General features: G+C 43.2%; 1 protein-coding gene across 1 annotated transcript in view; it reads right to left on the reverse strand.

The window, feature by feature from the left end:
* Nucleotides 1-27,946, reverse strand: part of LOC126298247 (glutamate receptor ionotropic, kainate 2-like) — a 415,381-nt gene that overhangs the window by 310,456 nt on the left and 76,979 nt on the right. Inside the window, exon 4 of the mRNA XM_049989551.1 lies at nucleotides 914-1,055. Within this exon, the coding sequence (XP_049845508.1) occupies nucleotides 914-1,055 (142 nt within the window). The remainder of the gene's footprint in view (nucleotides 1-913; nucleotides 1,056-27,946) is intronic.

Here is a 27,946-nt window from a genome sequence, read left to right on the forward strand (position 1 = left end):
AACAACAACAATAAATGACAGCACTTGATTTTCAGAAACAAAGATGTGTCGCCAGAAAAGGGTGACACGAAATATAATCAGTGTCCTTCAGTACATCGTTTCCAATACAAGTCAAGTAATACAGTGGATGCTTCTGTAGAACTGGGCACTGTCAATTCGGAGTGGCGCTTATGTTCATTTCGTCTAGAGGCCGCTGCTGTTGTGATGTCATCCCAGAGAGGGGTCGGTGAGCGTGCTATTGGCTGACGTTTTCTTCACGACCCTCTATGCTCTAATGTTCCCAACTGGCGTCCCGGCGCTTGACTTTACGCCGGAACTATTGTGACACTGTACTCCTTGCCCATGTGCGTCTTTCGCCTATGCTATCATATTTGTTGATGAGAATGCGCGGTCGCATCGAACACCGCAGGTGTAGAAGCACTTGGAAGGAGAGGATATTCGGTGAATGGACTGCCCTGCCCTTCCCCAACGTCAATCACATCGAACAATTGTGTGGTCCACTACGTCCACATGTAGCAATGAGCATCCAGCAATAGGCAACCGAGTGGCTGGAAGCATGGGGACCCTACCATAAGAACTCCTTACCAACCTTGTGGCCAGCATGCAGGCACATTACAGAACATGATACACTGCCGTCCACAGTGACCACACACCCTATGAAGAACCATGTCCCACCTTTTGTCATGTCCAGGGGACCGTCATAAATCGTTGTGACTCCAACGTAATTTTTATCTTTGAATAAAAGTGTCATTTCTGTTTGTCTCTTTGCGTATTTCTTTCAGTTGCCTTCTGCCCCATGCTGTAGTAGCTCTTTACATATATTGTCCAAATTTCATCGAGTAATACTTTCGCCCTTTAATTTTGCACACGCTTGTAGATACTCTGATATGTTTCAGACTCCATGATGTCTCACCAGAGAAGTGATGAAAAATGACTGGTAAACATGCATCAGTTTGACCTCGTCTGCCTGGCGCAGAACGTCCAGTATGAGGTCCGGCTCACAGTCCAGGACTACTCGCGTCTCCGAGGACTTCTTCACTTCCTTCAGAAGCGGCCTGTGGATGAAAATTCACTGATTCGTTACCATCACCATACAGAATGACTAGATACTTATATTACATTAAAACTGAAGCTGGCAAGAACACATCAGACCAGGCACCCTCTAAAAAACAGAGGTTGTAATAAACTACACTACTGGCCATTAAAATTCCTACACCAAGAAGAAATGCAGATGATAAACGGGTATTCATTCGACAAATATATTATACTAGAATGTGATTACATTTTCACGCTATTTGGGTTCTTAGATCCTGAGAAAGCGGTACGCAGAAAAACCACCTCTGGCCGCAAGAACGGCCCTGATACGCCTGGGCATTGAGCCAAACAGAGCTTGCATGGCGTGTGTAAGTACAACTGACCAGGCAGCTTCAACACGATACCACAGTTCATCAAGAGTAGTGACTGGCGTGTTGTGACGAGCCAGTTGCTCGGCCACCATTGCCCATAATTTTTCAGTTGGTGAGACATCTGGAGAATGTGCTGGCCAGGGCAGCAGTCGACCATTTTCTGTATCCAGAAAGGCCCGTACCGGACCTGCAACATGCGGTCGTGCATTATCCTGCTGAAATGTAGGGTTTCGCAGGGATCGAATTAAGGGGAGAGCCACAGGTCGTAACACATCTGTAATGTAACGCCCACTGTTCAAAGTTCCGTCAATGCGAACAAGAGGTGACCGAGACGTGTAACCAATGGCACACCATACCATCACGCAGGGAAATACGCCAGTATGGCGATGACGAATACACGCTTCCAATGTGCGTTCACCTCGATGTCGTCAAACACAGATGCGACCATGATGATGCTGTAAACAGAGCCTGGATTCATCCGAAAAAATGACGTTTTGCCATTCTGCACCCAGGTTTGTCGTTGAGTACACCATCGCAGATGCTCCTGTCTGTGATGCAGCGTCAAGGGTAACCGCAGCCATGGTCTACATCTACATGACTACTCTGCAATTCACATTTAAGTGCTTGGCAGAGGGTTCATCGAACCACAATCATACTATCTCTCTACTATTCCACTCCCGAACAGCGAGCGGGAAAAACGAACACCTAAACCTTTCTGTTCGAGCTCTGATTTCTCTTATTTTATTTTGATGATCATTCCTACCTATGTAGGTTGGGCTCAACAAAATATTTTCGCATTCGGAAGAGAAAGTTGGTGACTGAAATTTCGTAAAAAGCTCTCGCCGCGACGAAAAACGTCTATGCTGTAATGACTTCCATCCCAACTCGTGTATCATATCTGCCACACTCTCTCCTCTATAACGCGATAATACAAAACGAGCTGCCCTTCTTTGCACCCTCTCGATGTCCTCCGTCAATCCCACCTGGTAAGGATCCCACACCGCGCAGCAATATTCTAACAGAGGACGAACGAGTGTAGTGTAAGCTGTCTCTTTAGTGGACTTGTTGCATCTTCTAAGTGTCCTGCCAATGAAACGCAACCTTTGGCTCGCCTTCCCGACAATATTATCTATGTGGTCCTTCCAACTGAAGTTGTTCGTAATTTTAACACCCAGGTACTTAGTTGAATTGACAGCCTTGAGAATTGTACTATTTATCGAGTAATCGAATTCCAACAGAGTTCTTTTGGAACTCATGTGGATCATCTCACACTTTTCGTTATTTTGCGTCAACTGCCACCTGACACACCATACAGCAATTTTTTCTAAATCGCTTTGCAGCTGATACTGGTCTTCGGATGACCTTACTAGACGGTAAATTACAGCATCATCTGCGAACAGTCTAAGAGAACTGCTCAGATTGTCACCCAGGTCATTTATATAGATCAGGAACAGTAGAGGTCCCAGGACGCTTCCCTGGGGAACACCTGATATCACTTCAGTTTTACTCGATGATTTGCCGTCTATTACTACGAACTGCGACCTTCCTGACAGGAAATCACGAATCCAGTCGCACAGCTGAGACGATACCCCATAGCTCCGCAGCTTGATTAGAAGTCGCTTGTGAGGAACGGTGTCAAAAGCTTTCCGGAAATCTAGAAATACGGAATCAACTTGAGATCCTCTGTCGATAGCGGCCATTACTTCGTGCGAATAAAGAGCTAGCTGCGTTGCACAAGAGCGATGTTTTCTGAAGCCATGCTGATTACGTGTCAATAGATCGTTCTCTTCGAGGTGATTCATAATGTTTGAATACAGTATATGCTCCAAAACCCTACTGCAAACCGACGTCAATGATATAGGTCTGTAGTTAAATGGATTACTCCTACTACTCTTCTTGAACACTGGTGCGACCTGCGCAATTTTCCAATCTGTAGGTACAGATCTATCGGTGAGCGAGCGGTTGTATATGAGTGCTAAGTAGGGAGCTATAGTATCAGCGTAATCTGAAAGGAACCTAATCGGTATACAATCTGGACCTGAAGACTTGCCCGTATCAAGCGATTTGAGTTGCTTCGCAACCCCTAAGGTATCTACTTCTAAGAAACTCATGCTAGCAGATGTTCGTGTTTCAAATTCTGGAATATTCCATTCGTCTTCCCTGGTGAAGGAATTTCGGAAAACTGCGTTCAATAACTCCGCTTTAGCGGCACAGTCGTCGATAACAGTACCATCGGCACTGCGCAGCGAAGGTATTGACTGCGTCTTGCCGCTTGTGTACTTTACATACGACCAGAATTTCTTCGGATTTTCTACCAAATTTCGAGACAGTGTTTCGTTGTGGAACCTATTAAAGGCATCTCGCATCGAAGTACGTGCCAAATTTCGCGCGTCTGTAAATTTTAGCCCATCTTCAGGATTTCGCGTTCTTCTGAACTTCGCATGCTTTTTCCGTTGCCTCTGCAACAGCGTTCGGACCTTTTTTGTGTACCACGGGGGATCCGTTCCATCTCTTACCAATTTATGAGGTATGAATATCTCAATTGCTGTTGCTACTATATCTTTGAATTTGAGCCACATCTCGTCTACATTCGCATAGTCAGTTCGGAAGGAATGGAAATTGTCTTTTAGGAAGGCTTCTAGTGGCACTTTATCCGCTTTTTTAAATAAAATTATTTTGCGTTTGTTTCTGATGGATTTGGAAGAAATGGTATTGAGCCTAGCTACAATGACCTTGTGATCACTAATCCCTGTATCAGTCATGATGCTCTCTATCAGCTCTGGATTGTTTGTGGCCAAGAGGTCAAGTGTGTTTTCGCAACCATTTACAATTCGCGTGGGTTCGTGGACTAACTGCTCTAAATAATTTTCGGAGAATGCATTTAGGACAATCTCGGAAGACGTTTTCTGCCTACCACCGGTTTTGAACAAGTATTTTTGCCAACATACCGAGGGTAGGTTGAAGTCCCCACCAACTATAACCGTATGAGTGGGGTATTTATTTGTTACGAGACTCAAACTTTCTCTGAACTGTTCCGCAACTGTATCATCGGAGTCTGGGGGTCGGTAGAAGGAGCCAATTATTAACTTAATTCGGCTGTTAAGTATAACCTCCACCCACACCAATTCGCACGGAGTATCTACTTCGACTTCACTACAAGATAAACCGCTACTGACAGACACAAACACTCCACCACCAATTCTGCCTAATCTATCTATCCTGAACACCGTCTGAGACTTCGTAAAAATTTCTGCAGAACTTATTTCAGGCTTTGGCCAGCTTTCTGTACCTATAACGATATCAGCTTCTGTGCTTTCTATTAGCGCTTGAAGCTCAGGGACTTTTCCAGCGCAACTACAACAGTTTACAACTATAATTCCGACTGTTCCTTGATCCAAGCACGTCCTGTAATTGCCAAGCACCCTTTGACATTGCAGCCCATCCCGCACTTTCCCGAGGCCTTCTAACCTAAAAAAACCGCCCAGTCCATGCCACACAGCCTCCGCTACCCGTGTAGCCGCCAGCTGAGTGTAGTGAACTCCTGACCTATTCAGCGGAACCCGAAACCCCACCACCCTATGGCGCAAGTCAAGGAATCTGCAGCCAATACGGTCGCAAAACCGTCTGAGCCTCTGATTCAGACCCTCCACCCGGCTCTGCACCAAAGGTCCGCAGTCGGTTCTGTCAACGATGCTGCAGATGGTGAGCTCTGCCTTCATCTCGTAAGCAAGACCGGCAGCCTTCACCAAATCAGATAGCCGCTGGAATCCAGAGAGAATTTCCTCAGATCCAAAGCGACACACGTCATTAGTGCCGACATGTGCCACCACCTGCAGCTGGCTCCACCCTGTGCTCTTCATGGCATCCGGAAGGACCCTTTCCACATCAGGAATGACTCCTCCCGGAATGCACACGGAGTGCAAACTGGATTTCTTCCCCTCCTTAGCCGCCATATCCCTAAGGGGCCCCATTACGCGCCTAACATTGGAGCTCCCAAGCTGATAGTCGATGCTGCTGCAAACGTCGTCGAAGTGTTCGTGCAGATGGTTGTTGTCTTGCAAACCAAACGTCCCCATCTGTTGACTCAGGGATCGAGACGTGGCTGCACGATCCGTTACAGCCATGTGGATAAGAAGCCTGTCATCTCGACTGATAGTGATACGAGGCCGTTGGGATCCAGCACGGCGTTACTTATTACCCTCCTGACCCCACCGATTCCATATTCTGCTAAAAGTCATTGGATCTCGACGCACGCGAGCAGCAATGTCGCGATACGATAAACCGCAATCGCGATAGGCTACAATCCGACCTTTATCAAAGTCGGAAACGTGATGGTACGCATTTCTCCTCCTTACACGAGGCATCACAACAACGTTTCACCAGGCAACGCCGGTCAAGTGCTGTTTGTGTATGAGAAATCGGTTGGAAACTTTCCTCATGTCAGCTCGTTGTAGGTGTCGCCACCAGCGCCAGCCCTGTGCGAATGCTCTGAAAAGCTAATCAATGCATATCACAGCATCTTCCTCCTGTCGGTTAAGTTTCGCGTCTGTAGCACGTCATATTGGTGGTGCAGCAATTTTAATGGCCAGTAGTGTACTTTTAACTTCTCCAGGAATAAACCTATGGCAAGTGTTTCGGCAATTTTTAGACAGAAAACGTTAGATAAGATCAAGTGGCGTATAATAGTTGTGTTGATACAGCCAGTTACTCAGGTTCTATAATTTTACCATTCTTGTTTTACATCGCAATAACACCATTCTTCTTGCGAAATAGTGGGAAGGTCAGGTAAGGATGATGGAGGTGGGTAGAGATTATGCACCCTTCTTTCCAAAGTAGACCACAAAGGCTCAATAATATTGAGATCTAGTGACTGGTGGTCAGGGTCTCATCCTCGTACTCAGGAAACCAGTCCTGGACGATGCGAGCTGTCTGAACAGGAACAAAGCGTCAACATAGAGAACAAACATTGCACCATGGGACGGACCTGATCAGTCAAAATGTTCTTCTAATCCTTGGCAGTAATGCGATCGTATAAAGTAGCTATCGTGCCCATGGAATATCACGATATTGCTTCCCAAAACATTACCGAATCCCTGCCATGTTTTACTCTTGGGACGTATACTTCGCCAGAAGATGGAAACAGTGTCAAAGAAGACTCATCCGACCAAATGACTTTTTTCCATGGCCTCAAAGTCCAGGATTAACTGCTTCGGCACCGAGTTTTCTTGTGACGGGCACAGGCATGAGTGATGATGGTTCTGGAATTCCAGCTCGCCCTTCGGTTCCCTCTTACGGAGCTCCGTTGTGTTGTTGTGCTGCATGGGTCCTCGAGTGCGATATTCGATTCTGCAGTAACTTTTGCGGCTGTCGCCTTCTTATTTGCTGACGCTATCCTCTTCAATAACCGTCTGTCACGATCACTCGGCTGATATTTTCCTCCGGGTTGTGACTAAGCGGATGATGTTCTTCCGCTTTCCCTGTATGCGGTATAAATCTTTGATATAATCCCTCCCGAAGCACAAAACCCTTAGGTTACCTTGGTTACAGAAGCACTCACGATATGAGCACCAACAATTTGCTCACAAAGTCAATTAGCTCCGACATAACGCACTCACCACACAGAACACTATTATGATCACTTGCAATGTATTGAGGAAACTGCACAGATGCCGTTTGTAGTTAGATACAACAGCACAACCTGCAGGCTTGGTCTGCATTCACATTTATATTTGATCATGCATTTCTCGCGTTGTTTCCATATTTCTGACCAATCCCTGTACTTTGTTAGTACATACTTCCTTATTTATAATGAGCTACATAATAAAGTTGGTTCCTCGTATGTGACACTCGTTTCTTCTTTTTTGTACTTAATTTATGACTCATTATTTCACGGACTTCGAGATGGTTAGAAAAATATTAAGTTACAAAAGAGTACCTCACTACAAGTGACTTCCGCCGTCAATTCTTGTTATTTTGTTAGTTATTCGCGAGGAAAGCATGCATATCTAGAGTAGAGTATCGTTCGCTCTGTCTGTTTGGGAAAGCAAGTACAACTTCCTATATAGGACCCAGGTAGTAATTAGCCACTTGTGCCCTGCGGAGCTGGGTGTCCCGGCACTGCATGTAGCAGCTGGCATTAGGTATGGCGTGTCGCTTGATGACAGGGACTAAGCAATAACACATCATCAGAATAATTGATGTATGGCCCACATAAAGGCCGCCACACACGAGCAGTCCACTTGGCCGTAGTCCGTTTTGACTGGTCCGATTAACCGCTGCCCTTATGACGGGATACTCATGAATGGGCCACACAGAGCCGAGTGACTATGGGTCTCCCTTTCGGAGAGGTTTGGGATTTTGAAGTGTGAAGCGCTTTCAGTAAACGACCCTGGCTATGAACGACGAAAATTTCGTTAATTTAAGAGCCGATGTACACTGCGTTTGCAAAAAGAAAAGGAACCTGAAAAGGAAACAAAAGGAAATACGGCTTTATCTAGAAAGCAACTGATTCATTTAAAGTTGTTGCAGAAATTTGAATTTGGTGATTGGCGAAATTACTTATGAATGGATGAGGCAACGTAAATTGCTCCAAATCGAGGGAAAGGAGTTAAACACGACACAAGCCATCACCATGCGCAAGAGATTTTCCGCACGTTGCATGTGGCTGTACCTACGAGGAACTGAATTACAGCCATTTCAGCCCATTTGTTGGGCAAATAAATCATGACACCTGCAACATCATTCTGCTTGAAGACTTCGTGACTGTAGGAGTGTATTAAAATATTTTTTCAGTGACATGTCAACAGTTCAAAATGGTTCAAATGGCTCTGAGCACTATGGGACTTAACATCTGAGGTCAGCAGTCCCCTAGAACTTAGAACTACTTAAACCTAACTAATCTAAGGACATCACACACATCCATGCCCGAGGCAGGATTCGAACCTGCAATCGTAGCGGTAGCGAGGTTCCAGACTGAAGGGCCTAGAACCGCTCGGCCGCTTCGGTCGGCCTGTTAACAGTAGTCTAGCATTACAATACTGATAGAAATAATACAATTCACAAGTAAATTTTGGCAAGAAAAGACAACATGTATGAAATATGTTTATTTTCGCGATTTTCCTACTCATAATTATTAGCAACTAAATTGACAGATGTGTAAAATAATGCCATATCTGTTTCCTTACGTCTGACTGACGCATCAGCATTTGTCTGCTCAATACCTACCCTAGAGGATAATTCAAGTTCTGCGTCTCTGCCAAGAAAACAGCATCGCTTATTATTTTATGACAGTAACGGACCAGAGAGGTCACCAGCAACAGAAATTTTTTGCACCTTTCCCACACTTGATATGAGGATGGCGACAGAGTCTTTCATTCGTTTGGCTATTTTTTCGAAGGCATCGTCTGTTTATACTTGCGGTCATTTCAAAGCTGTTGATCTGTGTGAGGAGAAATAGTTATTGACTGATTATTATGAAATGGTTCAAGACTCTGAAAACAAGAGTTAAAGTAAAACATCACCAATAATATATAGAATGTTATTGTCAGTAACAGACATTACTCCTTTGTGAGGGAGCTGTGACTGCTACTTTGAGCGAACGAATTCTAGTTCACGATGTTTAATTAACTTATTCATTTACAACACGGCTCGAGTCGGAGATCAATATCCAGCGACTATAGATTGTGTTTAAATTTACATCGATTTCCGTTTTTGTCAGGTAGTGACCGAAAGAAGTATGGTGGTACAACTTATCGATTTTAAATAAAGAGAGTTTGTGGTTTGGGGGGGGGGGGGGGTAGTGTGGACGGTGGGTGATGGATGTGCGACTGTGAAAAAAAATCATTAGTGCCATTTATAATCGAGGGGGTATGTTACGAGGAGACATTCAGTGCTGAATATAGGAAATAATGTATTGTATTCAGTGTCCGTTTGTTTATTATTCACGTCTGGGGATTATAGGTTCTGTTGTCTATATATTTCTAGAGCCTCTAAACATGAGTTTCTGTTGACAATTTTCGTTGTATATTTAATCATAGGACACACATCATTTTATGTATAGTACCATGAACATTGCAGTTCTATTTCTCTAAAACCTCGGACGGTCTGAACCTATGATCTTGAAGACACGTGGTGCTTCCATTTAACCTGTCTAGTGGTACTGCGAGAGAAGTCCACTTTTACTTTTTAATTGAATGAGTTCACTTTTACTACTTGTCTTGAAAAGTGGTAACCATGTTTAGGACGTTCTTCCAATCAAGGGAATTTTACAATATTTCATGGGAATCGTTCTGTCTGCTTCACGAATGCCCCTTCCATCCTACAACACATAAACTAGCAGTTTATACAAGGTGTCCCAGGAGGAATGGTCAATATTGAGGAATATGATAGGAACGCTCATTTGAAACTAAAAATTCATATTGACATATGCCTACGCAGAGAGGTTTCCGAGATAGACCACATTTAATGTATAATGGGTATCGAGACATGTAAATTCTGTGAATTGTTTATTATTTCAAAAGTTATCGTCACAATTGTTAATACATTTATCCCAGTGTGAAGCAAGAAGCACAATGCATTCATGGAAAAATGTTTGCTGTTGCCTATGGAACCATGATCGTACCCAGACGTGCACTTCTTCGTCCGAAGCAAATCGGCGACGTCAGTGTCTTTCTTCTGTGCTCCAGAAATATGGAAACTGCATGGGAAGAGATCGGGGCTGTATGGAGGATATGTAAAAGCTTCCCACTGAAACTTCTGGATCTTAGTCAAAACAACCTTGGTACAGTGTGGGCGGGGATTATTCTGCAACAGAATGATGCCGTCAATATTCCTGGGCACTTTAACCCGATGACGCGCTTCAACTGTAGCAAAGTGTCCAAGTACCAACATAGGAAGCACATCGATTTACCCTCAACATAAAATCCAAAGCCGTCCAGTAAAGTCATTATGACCTTTCTCGTTGACTGCAAGGGCCTGCTGCTCATTTACTTCCTGGAACATAGTGTCACAACTAACGCACAGCGATACGTGGACAATTTGCAAAAACTGCATTAAGTCCAAATACCAGGAATGTTGACAGACGGCATAATTTCTGTTGCAAAATTCCCCCCCCCCCCTTCCCACCACAAGTTTCAAGTTGCCAAATTTGTTTGGACTACACTGCAGAAGTTCCGCTGGCTAGCCCTTACATATTCTCCATACAGTCCCGGTTTCTCCCCATACGATTTCAATATTTTTTGAGACCTGCTTCGGACGAAGAGGTGCATGCCGGCGTGCAGTCATGCTTCTGCATGCAACCGTAAACATTTTTCCCTGAGCCGGCAGGTGTGACCGAGCGGTTCTACACGCTACTGTCTGGAACCGCGCGATCCCTACGGTCGCAGGTTCGAATCCTGCCTCGGGCATGGATGTGTGTGATGTCCTTAGGTTAGTTAGGTTTAAGTAGTTCTAAGTTCTAGGGGAATAATGACCTCAGATGTTGAGTCCCATAGTGATCAGAACCATTTGAACCATTTTTCCCTGAAGGCAAAGACCGCTTTGTCTCACAGCAGGGTAACTGTATTAAGACTTGTGGCGATTATCTTTGAAATAATAAACAATATAGTTACTTTCTATTCAATGTCTCGTTTTCATTTGATTCTCCTAATAAATTTGTTTTTGGGTTAGTGACGCATTCTTGTGTGTCTTAACCACCCAGCCTCTCTGACATTTTATTCTAGTTCAGCCTACCTCGTTGCTTTCAGCCTCTTTGCTCAGGATGTCTTTCTGCCATTAAACTAGCCCGTGGAACACGCTGATGTCCATAGTCTGTTGTGAATGACATAGTGCGAGGGACTGAGAGTGTATCAAAGCATCGGTTAACTGTTTGTAGATACGCTGGCTAAAATGCCAAACATCTAAACTAATGAAGAAGATACAGACATGGAGTATGTCTAAGGCTTCTGCGACACCACTGCTCCTGCTAATGTCGAAGAATACCGTCAGCAGTTTCTGACACGTCGAATTCCTATTCGTAGAGTGTTTATCAGATTTTTGGCGTATTGTGTGAAACAGCTATTCTTCCAAATTCCTATTTTTTTCTGAACGTATAGTTCAATAACCTGTGCAGGAACAGCAACACATTGTTGAAATAGTGTATCGTAGTCTTACTATCGTCACAGACTACCTTCTGCACATATCAATGTGTCACGAACATGTGTACAGCGAACATTACATGACGAATACTTGTACACGTTTCACATACAAAATGTCTACAGCCTTCAGGTTGGCGGCTATGCCACATGACTATAATTTTGTCACTGGTTAAATGGCAGTTGTCAGTTGCTCCCACTAACACTATTCACTGATGAAGCCAGGTTTGCACGGAATGGAATCACATGTAAATCCACACAGTATAGTGGAAATCAGTTTCCAAGTTCGTTTTTCGATCAATGTTTGGTGCGGTATGGGTCCAGCCATTTCAGAAAAGCGAATGACGGGGCAGAATTACCTGTATTTTTTGGAAAATTGGTTCGTTGACCATCTTGGGGACTTCTTTTGGATACGCGAACTACAATGCACTTTCAGTATGACGGAGCGCTTCCACATTTTACTTAACCTGTGAGGAAACGTCTCAACCGTACTTACCTTAATCGCTGGATTGGTTGTGGTAGTAGAGTTAACTTGCCATCAAGATTGTCAGATTTTTGTTTATGAGGTTGGATGAAGTATGAAGCGTAAAAAGAAAGGTGAATAATCGAGATGAACTGTTTGGTCGCATCGTGGACGCTGCTAACCTCAGTAGGAAACGTGTGCAGGCAATGAAACAAGCAGCACATGTTCTCCCAAGAGTACACAAATGCGCTGAATTTGACGACGGGAAATTCGAACATTTATTGTGTGCTGCCAAAAGCTGTAATGTGACGTGGATGATAATACTTACAGGTGAATGTCGTAAACATACGTATTTGTCAGTTGACACTTTGTAAAACGCATACTGCTATTTTTACTGACTGTTGAACATGTGTAAATCTTACAATGTACTGAACGATACAGAAAATAAATAACAGTCTACTTTAAATGAGTTCTATCTCGGAAACCATTCGGAATAAGCCAAACGTTCGTATTAAGTTCTTTGTTTCAAATTATCGTCTCTGTAATATCCCTGAATATTCACCATTTCTCCTGTGACATCATGTATAAGCATGATAAAAACTATAATGAACACACCCAAGAGACCAAAATCACGTGAAGATGAAATTAGGGGAATGAATGACCAAAAAATAACCATCCACAATGAACTGTGAACCTTAACACAAATAATACACAACAACAAAAATGAAATTGCCTCCTTGCTAAACATGAGTTGTCTTACTATTCCCTTCAATCCGAAAAGCCCCTAAAAATTATCAATGAACATTACCTAAAATGAAACTTCCAAAACAAAAGGAAAGGTTATGCTTTCACAGGACATCATTATTCAAGACTGGCACACATGAACTATCTAATTTGCGAAGCGGTCTCGCTGTCCGCCCCTGATAGCTGGGTGGTCAGCGCGACAGAATGTCTATCCTAAGCGCCCGGGTTCGATTCCCGGCTGGGTCGGAGATTTTCTCCGGTCAGGGACTGGGTGTTGTGTTGTCCTACTCTTGACCATCTCATCCCCATCGACGCGCAAGTCGCCGATGTGGCGTCAAATCAAAAGACTTGCACCCGGCGAATGGTCCACCCGACGGGAGGCCCTAGTCACACGACAATTACATTTATTAGCGGTCTCGCACTGGGCTAAACCTAGTGGACTCTCCGGAATCTCAGATGGACTGCCGCTTTGGATCCCTCACACACGGAAACAAGATAAGGCTAACATTGGCTCGGTTACTCGTCGCGACGTATTCTGGACATGTTGAATAATCAGTCGTGTAAGCTGAGTCACATCAGCCCATGTGAGTTTCCCGCCTTGGTGCAAGGTCATTTGGCCAACTGAATCTTTCGTGAGTGGCGGCTTTAAATTTGTTAAGACATACTATGCTATCTATGTGAAGACAATAATATCAAGTATTTTTCTTAATTTTTAAGACTACTTTTCGGGATATTTCATTTTTTTCGTAAAATTTAGGGCCACTGCAAACAATAGCTGCAAATTTGAAAGTTGCAGGATACGTGAGTTTTAACATGAAAACATCGTTCGAAAGGCCATTTTGGAATGTTTTCATTATTTTGTGTGTTGAGGGAAATATAATTTTCAACTATACTACATTAAAACAATGCTGATTACTGCTTGTGAGAACTTGGAAACTATTCAGAAATTTCGCCATCATTCCAATTAAATAACTAAGAAAATTGTACCAAATTTTATCAGTATATCTGAACTATTTTGCTGTGTGGTCAACTTGCGCAACAGTTAAACCACTATACTTGAATGGAATGTGGAAGACCCATGTTAGATTCCTAGTACTTCCAGGGAATTTTCCTCGTTGAGAGGACTGGGAAGGAGAGAACATAGCTTCGTGAGACAAACTGAGGAGTTTCTTGAAAGAAAAGCTGCGACTAAAAGTCTAGAAAGCTGACAATTGGCTCCTCCATACCGTATAAAAATGATGCCATATCAATGACGATGACGCGGCGGCCTATCAGCATCGCATGGTATTCTGGGTCAGATTGCGGAGTTGATTTGTTTTCAGTTAATTTTAAATACATTGTGTTGGCAATCTAGGGCTATGTTTTAAGGCCAATGTTACTTTTTTATGAAGATGTTTACTAAATTATGGGATATGATTTTTCAGGTTCAATATAAGTTTATCTTGTATCGTAAATAAAATAGGTCACTATAACAAAAACCAGTATCAGAAAGCCATAAGCGATTAAATGAAGCGGTAGAGGTATTTTGCAGCTATGGTCTGGGTTCGCACCAAGCTTCAGGAAGGTGTTCTATATGCAGTCTGCGTTCAGGTACTCCTATAGGAGCGTTCCAGACGGCCTTCTCAGTCTCCGCTGTACAGTCATAGCAGTTAAGCAGTGAGAGAACCTACGTCGGTGGTGTTCTTAAGCTGCGTATCAAGAATAAAATGGTAAAAATTTACCGAGTGATATAAGTGTGCAGTACCTCGGAAAGGACTGTTTAATCACATAGTAAAGAACACGTTAAGTGGCATTTCGTGTGTAAAACCGTTATGGAACACTGAACTAATTTGAGTTAGCTGCCCCCATAAATGAAGAACTTACCATGTTTTATTGATATGCTAGTAAAATTGGAATGCTACTAGTTATTGATAGAGTCCACGACACTGGTCTACGCCGGCCGCGGTGGCCGAGCGGTTCTAGGCGTCTCAGTCCGGAACCGCGCGACTACTACGGTTGCAGGTTCGAATCCTGCCTCGGGCATGGATGTGTGTGATGTCCTTTGGATAGTTAGGTTTAAGTAGTTCTCAGTTCTAGGGGACTGATGACCTCAGATGTTAAGTCCCATAGTGCTCAGAGCCATTTGAACCATTTGAACACTGGTCTTCACATTTAGGAGTTCCACTTGTACGAACAGTCTAAGTTTGCACTGATTTATGAGTGGAATTTTTGCAGTCACGTTGATACGAATATTGATATTTTCGCACTTTTTCCAGTCTTCCTCTAGTTATACAAAAATTTAAACTTTTACAGTATATCAGTTCAAAAAATATAGATCATCTTGTTATGGCGCAAGCTGGCGCAAGCACACCGATCGGCAAGCAGGCTGCGAGAAGGTCGGTAGTAGGCACCGGAGCAAGTGAACCTATCAGAAGAGAGGCCAAAGACAAACTCGCAGGAAACGCTCCACCAGTGCCCTCTCGACCACCAATATTTAGATCGCCACCGCGAACCAGAGGCCCAAGTCAGTAGCAGACACAGTCAGTCATCCAGTGAGCCAACGAGTCGAGTCATCAGTCGCAGCCCAGTGGGCGTCTCAGTCTCTGTTACCTCAACCTCTAGCTCAGAGCCAGTCAGTACCTAGAGACCAGTGTAATGTACATAGCGCACTTGTACTTCACCAGCAGTGAGGCTAATGTGGACTGTTAAGTAATAGCTTGTACTACAACAACTAGCTTAAGTTACTTTCTTATTCTTATAAATAAAGAATCCTGTTAATATACGCTTGCAGCTTTGTTATAGAAAGGGGATACCGGCCACCGAACAATATCCTCTCCTTTCTTCTGATGGTACAAGCCTACAATGACAATGATACGACACAAAACATCGTATATTCAGTCGTTTAACACCCGATACGTTTAAATTCGATGAAGAGATGCGTACCAAGAAAAATGCAGCGTTGAGTGGTGGTGGCGGTTAGTGTTTAACGTCCCGTCGACAACGAGGTCATTAGAGACGGAGCGCGAGCTCGGGTTAGGGATGGATTGGGAAGGAAATCGGCCGTGCCCTTTCAAAGGAACCATCCCGGCATTTGCCTGAAGCGATTTAGGAAAATTACGGAAAACCTAAATCAGGATGGCAGGAGACGGCATTGAACCGTCGTCTTCCCGAATGCGAGTCCAGTGTGCTAACCACTGCGCCACCTCGCTCGGTGCAGCGTTGAGTGACCGCTACGGTTGGTGGTGAGGTTGGCTGTGATAGATCAGGATGCCTTCAGTTTGCTGCCCCGGACGGCGCTGTAGTGCTGTTGTGTCAGGTGTCTGGTGATGAGCCGCGACGGAAACAATAATTATTGAATAAATGCTTTCTTTCATAACAACTTTAGCAATGAGGACCAGGCTGGAAAGGCGGCCAACAGCCCCCAGTAACATAGGCGGCCACAGCCAGCGAAACCTACCGGTGTCAGCAGTGACCCGTCGGGAGGATGGTGTGCTACGTGGTCCCTCAGGCGGTGGTGACAGTCAGTAATAACTCTGACTCAGTAGTGGGTGCAACTGGTGGTGCGTGACAGACAGACAACGCATGGGTTGCCGTAGTTGGCCTAGCTCTGTTGCTCAGCATGAGGTGTACTAGACTAGGTGGGATCAAACTGCGGCCCCCAGCACGGATGGTGATGGTGGTGCGTGCCTGCAGTGGAAGATGGTGAAAGGCAACAGTATGTGCCCACTCAGATGGAAGCTTCTGGGCAGCTAGATGGCCCAGTCTCGAAGCCCGGTCCGTCAGAAGAGTGACAAGTAGTAGCTGATAGTCACCCAGTGGGTGGCCCCCCGATGGAAAGGCACCATGTCGGCTGCATTCTGACTCAGCATAGGCAGCGGCCTACAACTACAGTCGACAGAGTTTGTCAGCAGCAGCGTGCTGGGTTATCCCAGACAGCGGATAGGTGTGGACAACTCCTCGTGACTAGTGGCTGACGATGACTGCATAACTGACACCGACAGTCTGCATTAGGTGGTGTATATGCAAGCCACGTAACATGTAAATGTAGTGTGACTAGGGCCTCCCGTCGGATAGACCGTTCACCGGGTGCAAGTCTTTCGATTTGACGCCACTTCGGCGACTTGCGCGTCGATGGGGATGAAATGATAATGATTAAGACAACACAACACCCAGTCCCTGAGCGGAGAAAATTTCCGAGCCAGCCGGGAATCGAGCCCGGGCCTTTAGGATTGACATTCTGACCACTCAACCACCGGGTGCGGACGCAATCCAGGTGAGTTAGTGTTTCTGAAGCCTCAGCTATCCTGCCTGCTATGTTATAATAGGGCTGAGATGCCGGCCGTTAGCTTTGTGTGATCATGACGTCATTTGCCATAAATTTCGTGTCATGCCATCGCCTCCAGAAGCCCTGTCGGCGTTGCAATGTGTATAACTTCTGCAGTGCCAGCTTCATAACTACATGTTCCTACGTCAGGGTGCCTAGTTACTGAGGGGTCCTGCATTGCCCTCCTTATGACGTCGTTTTGCTCAGTCGGACCAAAAACCCGTTCTCTATTCCAGGCCGAACAGTAGCACAACAAAAAGGTAAAATAACACAGTACGCCTACAAATTGTAATGAATGCCTTCCTCCACATTACCTGCTATCCCAGAACAAAGGGACTTTACAGATTCAACATCAGAAAAATGATCATGGAATGAAAACAGCCATACAACTTCCTGGTATTTAAAATATTTCTTTCTGTTCTTGATGTTCTAGTTTCCACCTTGTAACCTCCGTCTTACTAATCGGCCTATCCTGCTTGCAATATAAAATATGACCATCGATCGCGTGTATCCCTAATGGATTTTTTTCTGATTGTATAAGGCTATCTTTCCCCAAGAAATGATACAGATAAGTAGCAGGAAAGTGTACAACCAACGCTTCTGATGGAAAGTCTACTAAAAATAAAAGTAATTAAACCGAACAGGGCTACAATTTGGAAAATGAAAGTTATTTTGTGCATTCGCTCACGAACAACACTGGACAGAAAGGGGTACCACCGATCATGAATCCACAAGTTACACTAATGAACGGAAAAGGAAGTAATTAACGGTCGCCAGCCCACTAGAGCTATTTACATCTAAATCTAAAGGTTTCCACGATTTTTTGACACTTACTTTAAACCGAGCGAAGTGGCGCAGTGGTTAGCACACTGGACTCGCATTCGGGAGGACGACGGTTCAATCCCGTCTCCGGCCATCCTGATTTAGGTTTTCCGTGATTTCCCTAAAATCGTTTCAGGCAAATTCCGGGATGGTTCCTTTGAAAGGACTCGGCCGATTTTCTTCCCAATCCTTCCCCAACCCGAGCTTGCGCTCCGTCTCTAATGACCTCGTTGTCGACGGGACGTTAAACACTAACCACCACCACCACCACCACTTATTTTAAGTGAGTATGTAATGATAGAGGAAACTGAGAAGTCACTCTTATGTTATGTTTGGCATTAAATTTTGAAAAGGGCAATGGAGTAATGATTTGAAAATATGCAATTAAACTGTATGTTAGTACTGAACTTCGTTACGTGAACAATGACTTTCAGTGACCTCAGCATAACGTCATCAAAGAAATTTAGATAAAAAGCAAGCACATTTTGCTTTTGCTTTTACTTATTTTGCAAATTGGATTTCATATTATTGTCTGAACAACTGAACCTTTTTTACTGACTTGAACAGAATTAAATACTAGAATATGTACCAAACCAAACAGCCATGTGATGCAAGCTATATATAAAATAAATAAAACTTCCGTACTCTTAATTTGTACATTTCTTTAGATTTGGATTTTTCCAGTGACTGATTCTCAAACTTGAAAAATGAAATTCCTTTACTTTAGTCATATACTGAAGCCTCTGTTGTACAACAGTTAATTGAAAGTAGAGTGAGGCTAAAATTCTTAAGAGAGAAATTATTCATTAATAAACTGGCTGTAACTATTTAATTTGTTTCTTATGACACTCAGTTAGCATATTAGGGGAAAAAAAGGAACAAGTATCCTGCTTGGTAACAATGTCTGGGGCAATGAGGACACAATCACCCTGAGTCTAACTGATTATTATTTAAATAAATCTTATCAATCGAATCACATTCAGTTGTGCTGTTGGGTTAGCCGTTAATACTTTCTACCAACGAACAGTCTTACTTCAGTGCTGTGCATACGACGAAACTCGGAGCCGACGACGAAACTGTGCTGCTGGAACTGCTGCTGTTGTTGACGACGGCAGCATATTGTGGAGTCACGGCTAATTATAGGAACGGGCAATCGTAATTAATACAGCCTCTTCCGCCCGTCCACTGTCCGTACTCCTGTTCTAGGCATATGGCCGGAGCGCGTACATGATGCCGCCGAAAATGGTACTCTCTACTGCGAGAGCGTTAACACCACACTTCCGGGCACTACGTCTCCCCCTCTACGCGCAATGCGCAACAACTACCTACCCAAAGATTTTACAACGCACAAGCACTGCTATTATCGTTGCTAGTCGATGCAAATAACAATTCCTTTGGCTTTTTTCCAGAGCTTATAAGTTTCACAGTAAACTACAGTTAAATACAATGAAACGTCAACAGACTTCTGCCTAAATGTACACATACAGTGAATCAATGTCCTTAATTATTAAAAGTAATCATTTACATTACAAATATTTACATGCAATTCAGGAAAAAGTTATATATCGTTAGCAAGTGCCATGCATCCTGCATTTTCGATGTTACAACCTGCTGCTCACTAGTTTCAAACGACTCTCCACAAAATTTTTAGGCTTGGTCTAGGACGTCAACAACTGTAGCGTAGAAGCAAGCAATCAATCCTCTGCCGTGTTCTAAGCCCCCAGAACTATTCACTTATCACAGCATTGTCTGTTCTACAGTCATTTCTGACCAAATGCCTGCCCCTTGTTTTCCTGACCATAAACTATCCTTCGTCACAAACTGATCATATTCTGGAGTGGTAGGTTTGGTTCTGAATTCAGCCATATTTTGTAAGCATAAATGGCATGACTTCACACAAAGGTAGTGGTGAACGAAGGAGAAGATGCTCAGACCGATCATGGTCTCATGAGAATGCAACAGATGCACTGGCAGTATAATGGAGGAGCAACGGGTCGAAACAGATGGATAGTGGAACACAGCTATACAGGTACATATTCATAGAGGAATAGCTTCCTTCACTCTATTTTTGATGACATTCGTAAGTTACAATGCCGTGTTGCAGTAAGCTATAATACTTGGTTTTGAACAAAGAAAGGCATTCATTGCAGTTTGTATTCTTACTGTGTTATATTTGTATTAGTTTAGCGTTTGTACAGTACTCCTTCATTGAATTGAAACGTATTAGTACTTGATCGATTCAGAATGTAGTTTTCTATGTTTTATGTGCATGTATCCTTTTGGACTGAAAGCTTAGTTCCTGAGAAATAGTAGGAAAAGTTGAAAAAGTCTGAAAATTTCGATGTTCTGTCAATCTGGTGGCGGAAGCTCCTCTCGGAAATCGGAATAAATTCAGACTGTTCATAAATGAGGCACGCTTGATTGTTGAAACATTTCCTAGAGCTCCACAAGTTTTTCGAAAGCTTCCCCTTTTGTGGATCTAGATTTACTGGCCTAACTGTGCCGCCAGCATGACATACTCCGTAGAAAGTGGAATTGAAGTTAAAATCTATTCGTTTTATGGCGAGAAAATATTTTTCTGAAGTTGGCAGCCAGTTACTTTCGATTCATTGTGTTCAACTAAGGAGGCTACGTAACCTTTCGTTTTAATAGGTGAAAGTATAATTAGTTAAAATTTGTGAACTGTTTGTATGTACGTGGAAAGTTTTGAATCGATACTCATTTACTTATCAATGAGGGAACTCATAAGAATTCAACAGAAAACTTTTAATTACCCTAAAGCAGGTGTTAGCTCTATTTCTCTTCATGAATAAAAAACATAACTTTTCTTTAGCACTACAACTGAGATGTCAGTTAGTGGACAACAGATCGCTAGTATTGAGCTTCTATTACCCACAGAAGTTTTCCGCTGACCCTCGTTAAATGAGTGTCAAGGAAGAATGGTTACGACGAAAACAGCTACTAACGAGCTTCTAGCAGAATGAACAACTTGCATCCAAATGCAGTCTCGAACTTTGACTAGTAGCTACAATGAAAGGAACTTGCTGCCATTTTCTTGAAGGAAATGTTACAGCTTTTTCCGCAATGATTCAGGAAAAATAACGGCCACTTTAATTCGTGTTGTCAGATTCGGATTTGAAACCAACGTTTTGCTGTTAGACAACTTCAGTCAGTTCTATCGTCACTTATCTGCACGGAAAGATGTATTTTCTAATTATTTCGTAGAAACAGTTGAATTTGGATGAGCGCAATGTGCAAACTGTATCCTGAGACAAGTGTGGTGCTTTAGCTAACTTTCTCGAAAAACATATCACTTATGTAATTTCTCATACAAAGTTTTATGGTAATATAATTTTCGAGGGAAATATTGTTACAGGACAAAGCTATCTGGCCATTTTGATACTAAATGAGGAGCCTGGCCTGAGTAACTTCTACATTCAGGTGACTGAATTAGCTCCAGCGAAGCAAAACGATGTAGTAATTTTCTAAATGAAGTCAACATTAACGCTACTTTGGTCCTGGAAGACATGAAAACTCAGTCAAAAAGACGTACCAGTAGTCCCTCTTACTTTTGTAGGGGTAAATGAAGAAACATGTTTTCCATCCTCTAATATCGACACACTTTTGTATCTCAAAACCCGAGTGATGTACTCAGCGAAGGGAGACAATACCGATTCTCGTTTCCACACTCTGCGTGTTCGTCGACAAAAAAATCTAGAACTGTTTCAGTGTTGTGTAGGTGATACGAAAACCATCTAACAATACCGCTACTGTTGTCTGCAATCTTGATGCTGTCGAATCAGGTTGAGCTGCTTCAGAGACGAAGAAACGTTTAAAGCCATGCTTATTCCTCAATAGCGTGTTAAGCTTTGCGGAATGAATAATGCAGAACCTGACTTGCCATCTCTGAAAGCTTCTTTTCCTTAGAATCTCAATTTATCACTCCTAATGTATTTCACAGCACATAAAAGAGGTTTCCATCGTTTAATGGTCTGCAGTATCGAATAAAAGAGAAATGTCTGTACTAAGAGATCGGGAGACGCAATCAATACTGTAGTGTAGGGAATGGATGGAACTTCTGCAGACAGAAGTCGTTTTTGGAGAGATTTACATGTCGATGTGACTTTGACGTATATTTATTAAACTCAAATATGCTCTCATTGATCAATCCGTTACATCTTAATAAAATTTGTGTCATACTTCTTCCTATCAATTTTAGATTCACACATCTGTTGCAAGAACGGGAGAGACATCATTGCAATATTTCATAAAATAAAATAAGATCGCAGTATGAAATGAAAGGATATAAATTTGGTTTTATATAGGAGAACGTGAAAATTCGATTGTTAACTAGAGCCGATTCAAATGGTTCAAATGGCTCTGAGCACTATGGGTCTTAAATCTGAGGTCATCAGTCCCCTTGAACTACTTAAACCTAACAAACCTAAGGACGTCACACACATCCATGCCCGAGGCAGTATTCGAACCTGCGACCGTAGCGGTCGCGCGGTTCCAGACTGAAGTGCCTAGAACCGCCCGGCCACAACAGGCGGCTTAGCCGATTCCAGCAAATATTCTGATCTTTTGTAGGTAACTCGTACAAAGGATGTAAATCAGTTTGAAATGGGTGGCTTACGTGCAACAGAACATTATAGCATATGTCTTGGTGTAGCAATGTTTTAATGAAGAACCAATAGTAATCTTGTGGCATTACCAAGCATCCAGTGTGTTATGTGGACTACAGCATCGGAACTGACGAGAGGTCTCTATCGAGACAACGGATGCGTCGCTCCATGACAACTCTTCAGACATCATCATATGGTGAGATTGAGTCTTATGACCTGATATGAATTAGTTTGAAGGCTTTAAAACTGACATCATGCTGCGAAAATATGGGCTCAGACGTGGACAAATGGTAAGTTTTACACCATGAACACCTGCAGCGAACCCTACCAAACTGAAAGTACAGTATTTCAAAGCTTCGTGGATATTTTTATTGAAACTTCATTTTAGTACAGGAAAAAGCCATTTCTATAACTGAGGAATGGTTACTGGGTGTGTCGAATGTTGCTTGCAATTTTCATGCGGAGACCGCAACACAGCCCGCCCAGATGACATGAAAGTTCGGCTTATCGTCATATTCCATGATGTGAGAAATCATTGACAAATCTTTGGGGCATGGGAGCAACATACCGACAGATCGGACAGATAGCTGACTGTAGTGCAATGAGAACAGAGCGTGAGGTGACAAGATGGACTGAGGACACCAGTCTGATCAAAAGAGTAGTAGCGGGTTCTTCTAAAAGGACTACTCTACGAGATCATAGAACTGTGTGATTGTCGCTGACAAGTAGACGGATCACAACAACTGAAACCGGGTCAGAGTTTGTAGGCAGCTTGCCAGCGCGAATAGTTGGAAAGAGATTACACGAAACTGAGTTCCAATGTCGAGTTCCCGAGGGTCATTTACCGCTGACCCCATAACTCAGACAACAGATACTTGTACGGAGTAGAGCCAGAGTCAACAGGGACACTGAGTGGCATTCTGTGATGTTCAGTTATGAGTCTCGCTTCTTTTTGTGTAGATGACATCGACGCCATCGTGTCCATAGACTGTCTGGACAAAGAGCACAGGAAGCAGCCGTTGTCGATGCCCATAGCTCTTCAACTCCTGGAATAATGCTGTGGGGAGCATTTCGATTCGACAATAGTACTGATTTGGCAATTGTAGAAGGGAGGCTGAATGCTTGGCAGCATGTGACAAGAATGTTAAACCTAGATTTCAAGCCTTTCATGACAAGGCACCAAGCGGCTGATGCTAGAAGGATAGTATAAGACCACAAACTGCAGTTCACACCACAGATACTTAGAATGGCGTACCCATTACCCTGACTTTTCACTCACTGCCTTGTGTATGATACGAATAGCTATCCTTTCATACCAGGTTTCACCCAGCAATATTCATCAACTGTCACAGCATGCATGACAAAAAAAAACCTAAAGATGACATTCGGTGACTAATTGCTTCCATACAACGAAGAATAAAAGAATGTGTTCGTGGTTGTGGAGAACACAGTTCAGACCGATGTTTCCGATGGACATAAGTTCTGAATGGAATCAAAGTTTAAACTTTTAATACCCGTTATGTGATGAACATCTCCTCAGTGTTTATCGAATACCAGACTGGTGCTTTACAGGGTAACATTTTAAAATTTCTGTCAGTATAATAAGGTCAATTGGACAAGTCTCGCCAATCGAGACACATGTCGCAGCTCATTCGCTGCCCACTCTGTAACAGCTGCTGCTCTTGCCGTCTATGTTATGCTTCCGATTACTGGACTAGATTTATGCCACAGACCTTCACTGATAGCAGCTGACTTGACAAGTAATGAATTTATAGATATTGTGTGCTTACTTACTGAATTCTATTTGCACAGTGCATTTGAAACTTTAAAATTTTTGCTCGTTTGCTTGTGATGAACCCGCACCACTTGATTGTCTATATTTTTGAGTGTGTAGCTGTCCTTTGTCTCTACCAAAACTGAAGGGAAATAAATCGCTCTCCAAATGGAAGTAACATATGTTACCAAATGGAGGTAAAATATTGAACTACTCTTTAAACTTGGGATGGGATTTATAATTCTCTGCATTCTCAGCAAATAAACTGTATATAGCGCACTCCATTTCGTTCGCAAGAGCAGACAATAAAGCGAGAGTAAAATATTCGTAACACATTGTATCTCATAAACGATTTGAGATATCGAAACGAGATTTTCGCAAATGATGGAACACAAAGAGAAGAGTGTGTTGCCATGTGGTTACAGTGTAAGCACGATATACAAGTAAATACGGATTTTTTCACTGGAATAATGTAATTTTTAAATGTCGTTGAAAACTGTAAATCGAGAATTGTTACAGATTCATGGAATTCAGAAGAACTTTTTTGGGGCATGGCTCTGACATAGGATTCACAACTATTGCAAGAATTGAGGAGTCAACCACCAAAGTGTTTTGGGATTGCCTCCAGCCACACCACAGTAGAGTCCTACTCTGCAGCTGAGTTGTCAGCGTGGCTGACTGACTTGCGAGGACCCATGTTCGATTCCTGCTACTGCCAGGGACTCAGCCTTGCGAGACGAACTGAGGTGCTACTCGACCGATTAGTAACGGTTCTAAGCTTAAGAAATTCGACGACAACCGAAAGGCCAGAACGCGGAACTTTACCTTACGAACCTACTTCACACGAGAGTGCCTTTTGCTGTTGACTTCTAAATACTGTAAATGATTTTCAGAACATACGGAACTTTCCAAATGCACTTGTCGATGTACAATGAAGCGCTAAAGAAACAGGTATAGGCGTGTGTATTCAAATACAGAGATATGAAAACAGGCGGAATACGGCGCTGAGGTCGGCAACTCCTATATAAGACAAGAGTCGGGCGCAGTTGTTAGATCGTGTACTGCTGCTACAATGGCAGGTTATCAAGATTTAATTGGGTTTGAACGTGGTGTTATAGTCGACGCACTAGCGATGGGACCCAGCACTTCCGAGGTAGCGCTGAAGATGGGATTTTCCCGCAAGACCATTTCACGAGTGTACCGTGAATATCAGGAATCCGGTAAAACATCAAATCTCCGACATCGCTAAGGCCGGAAAAGATCCTGCAAGAACGGGACCAACGACGACTGGAGGGAATCGTTCAACGTGACAGAAGTGCAAAGCGTGCGAACCATTCAACGAAACATCGTCGATATGGGCTTTCGGTGCCGGTGGCCCACTCGTGTACCGTTGATGATTGCCCGATACAAAGTTTTACGCCTCGCCTGGGCCCATCAACACCGACAATGGGCTGTTGATGACGGAAACATGTTGTCTGGTCGGACGAGTCTCGTTTCAAATTGTATCGAGCGGATTGACGTGTACGGGTATGGAGACACTCTCATGAATCCATGGCCCCTGCATGTCAGCAGGGGACTGTTCAAGCTGGTGGAGGCTCTGATATGGTGTCGGGCGTGTGCAGTTGTTGGTGGTTACAGGAAGGGAAGTGATGGTGCTAGATTTCATTCTTCTAGCGTATTTTGCTTCATGGAAGAAGAGGAGCTTCAGATACTGCCAGATTCACTACTACGAAACACATGAGTTGGACTACCTTTATTATTGATTGGAAATGAGGCATATCTATTGTTGAGGTATTTTATCAAATCTTATAGACGACGGGTTCAGGATTCAGCGAAAGAGTTTTTCAGTAAACGCTGTCCAGACCACGGCAAGTAATTGACTGGACTATTGAGCGCCAAGTGGAGCATATTTTGGAAGCCAACAGAACTTCACCACAGTTTGCTGACAGTATTGTGAAATGTACATTTGTTCCCAAAAACACTGTCATTGAGCTAAAAGGACCCCTGAATGTCGATTAGCAACATATTGTAGAAGTCGCGCGTTCTACATAAGGCACTTACCAGGCAGGAAGAGACTTCAACACAACTTTAAATGAAGCTGTCAAAATGAGAGACGATTTTGCAAACTTTTTCTCTGCTCGTAAAAAATAATTCTCTTGTGTTTGTCAGCTACTTAAACTTATTGTAGACTCCCATTTTAATGCGGTGAAACAAATAAGAGCTTAAGGAGATGTATTATGCACATTTAACCTGTACTTCTGTTGTCACCTCATCAAATGTCTTCAGTCCGAAGACTGGTTTGCTGCAGCTCTACATACTACTCTATCCTGTACGAGCCTCTTCATCCCCAAATAACTACTGCAGCCTACATACTTCTCAATATGCTTCGTGTATCCATCTCTAGGTCTGACTCTACGGTTCTTACCCTTCACACTTCATTCCAATACTAAATTCCAGATTCATTGATGTCTCATAATGTGCCCTATCAACCGATCCCTTCTTTTGGTCACATTGTGCCAGAAATATCTTGTAACCCAAATTATATTCATTACCTACTCATTAATTACCTTTTTTTGCCTATCTAATCTTCAACATTCTTCTGTAGCACCACATTTCGAAAGCTTCTATCCTCTTTTTGTCTAAACTGCTTGTCGTCCATGTTTACCTTCCATACATGTCTACATTCCATACAAATACTTTTAGAAAAGACTTCCTTACACCTATGTCTATATTCGATGTTAAAAAGTTTCTCTTCTTAAGCAATGCTTTTCTTTCCATAGCCACTCTACATTCCTCTATACTTAGTCCATCATCAGTTATTTTGCTGCCCAAATAGCAAAACTCATGAACCACTTCAAGTGTCTCATTTTCTAATCTTATTACCTCAGCATCACCTGATTGAATTCGTATACATTCCCTGTTTTGCTTTTGTTCACGTTCATCTTATATCCACCTTTCGAGACAATGTCCGTTCCGTGTAACTGCTCTTCCAAGTCCATTGTTATCTGTGACAAATCCCCTTCGGCAAACCCCATAGTTTTTATTTCTTCTCCCTGAACTTTAATACGTACTCCTTCTTTTTTTCCCGGTATTGCTTACTCAATGTACAGACTAAATAACATAGGTGACAGGCTACAACCTTGTCTTGCACCCTTGTCAATAACTGCTTCCCTTTCATGCCTCTCGACACTAATAACTGCCGTCTGGTTTCTGTACAAGTGTTAAATAGCCTTTCGCTCCTAGTACTTTACCCCTGCTACCTCCAGAATTTCAAATAGAGTATTCCAGCCAACATTGTCAAAAGTTTTCTCTACGACTGCAAATGTTAAAAAAAATGTTCTCATATGTGTGAAATCTTATGGGACTGAACTGATAAGTTCATTCGTCCCTAAGATTACACACTACTTAACCTAAATTATCCTAAGGACAAGCACACACACCCATGCCCGAGGGAGGACTCGAACCTCCGCCGGGACCAGCCACACAGTCCATGACTGCAGCGCCTGAGACCGCTCGGTTAATCCAGCGCGGCTGCAAATGTTATGCCGTCAGATTTGCCTTTCCTTAACCTATCTCCTAAGATAAGTCGTAGGGTCAGTATTGCCTCACATGTGCCTACATTTCTCCAAAATCCAAACTGATCTTTCCCCAAAGTCGGCTTCTACCGGGTTTTCCCGTG

This window comes from Schistocerca gregaria, chromosome X (genome assembly GCF_023897955.1).
Source record: "Schistocerca gregaria isolate iqSchGreg1 chromosome X, iqSchGreg1.2, whole genome shotgun sequence".
Classification (NCBI taxonomy): domain Eukaryota; kingdom Metazoa; phylum Arthropoda; class Insecta; order Orthoptera; family Acrididae; genus Schistocerca; species Schistocerca gregaria.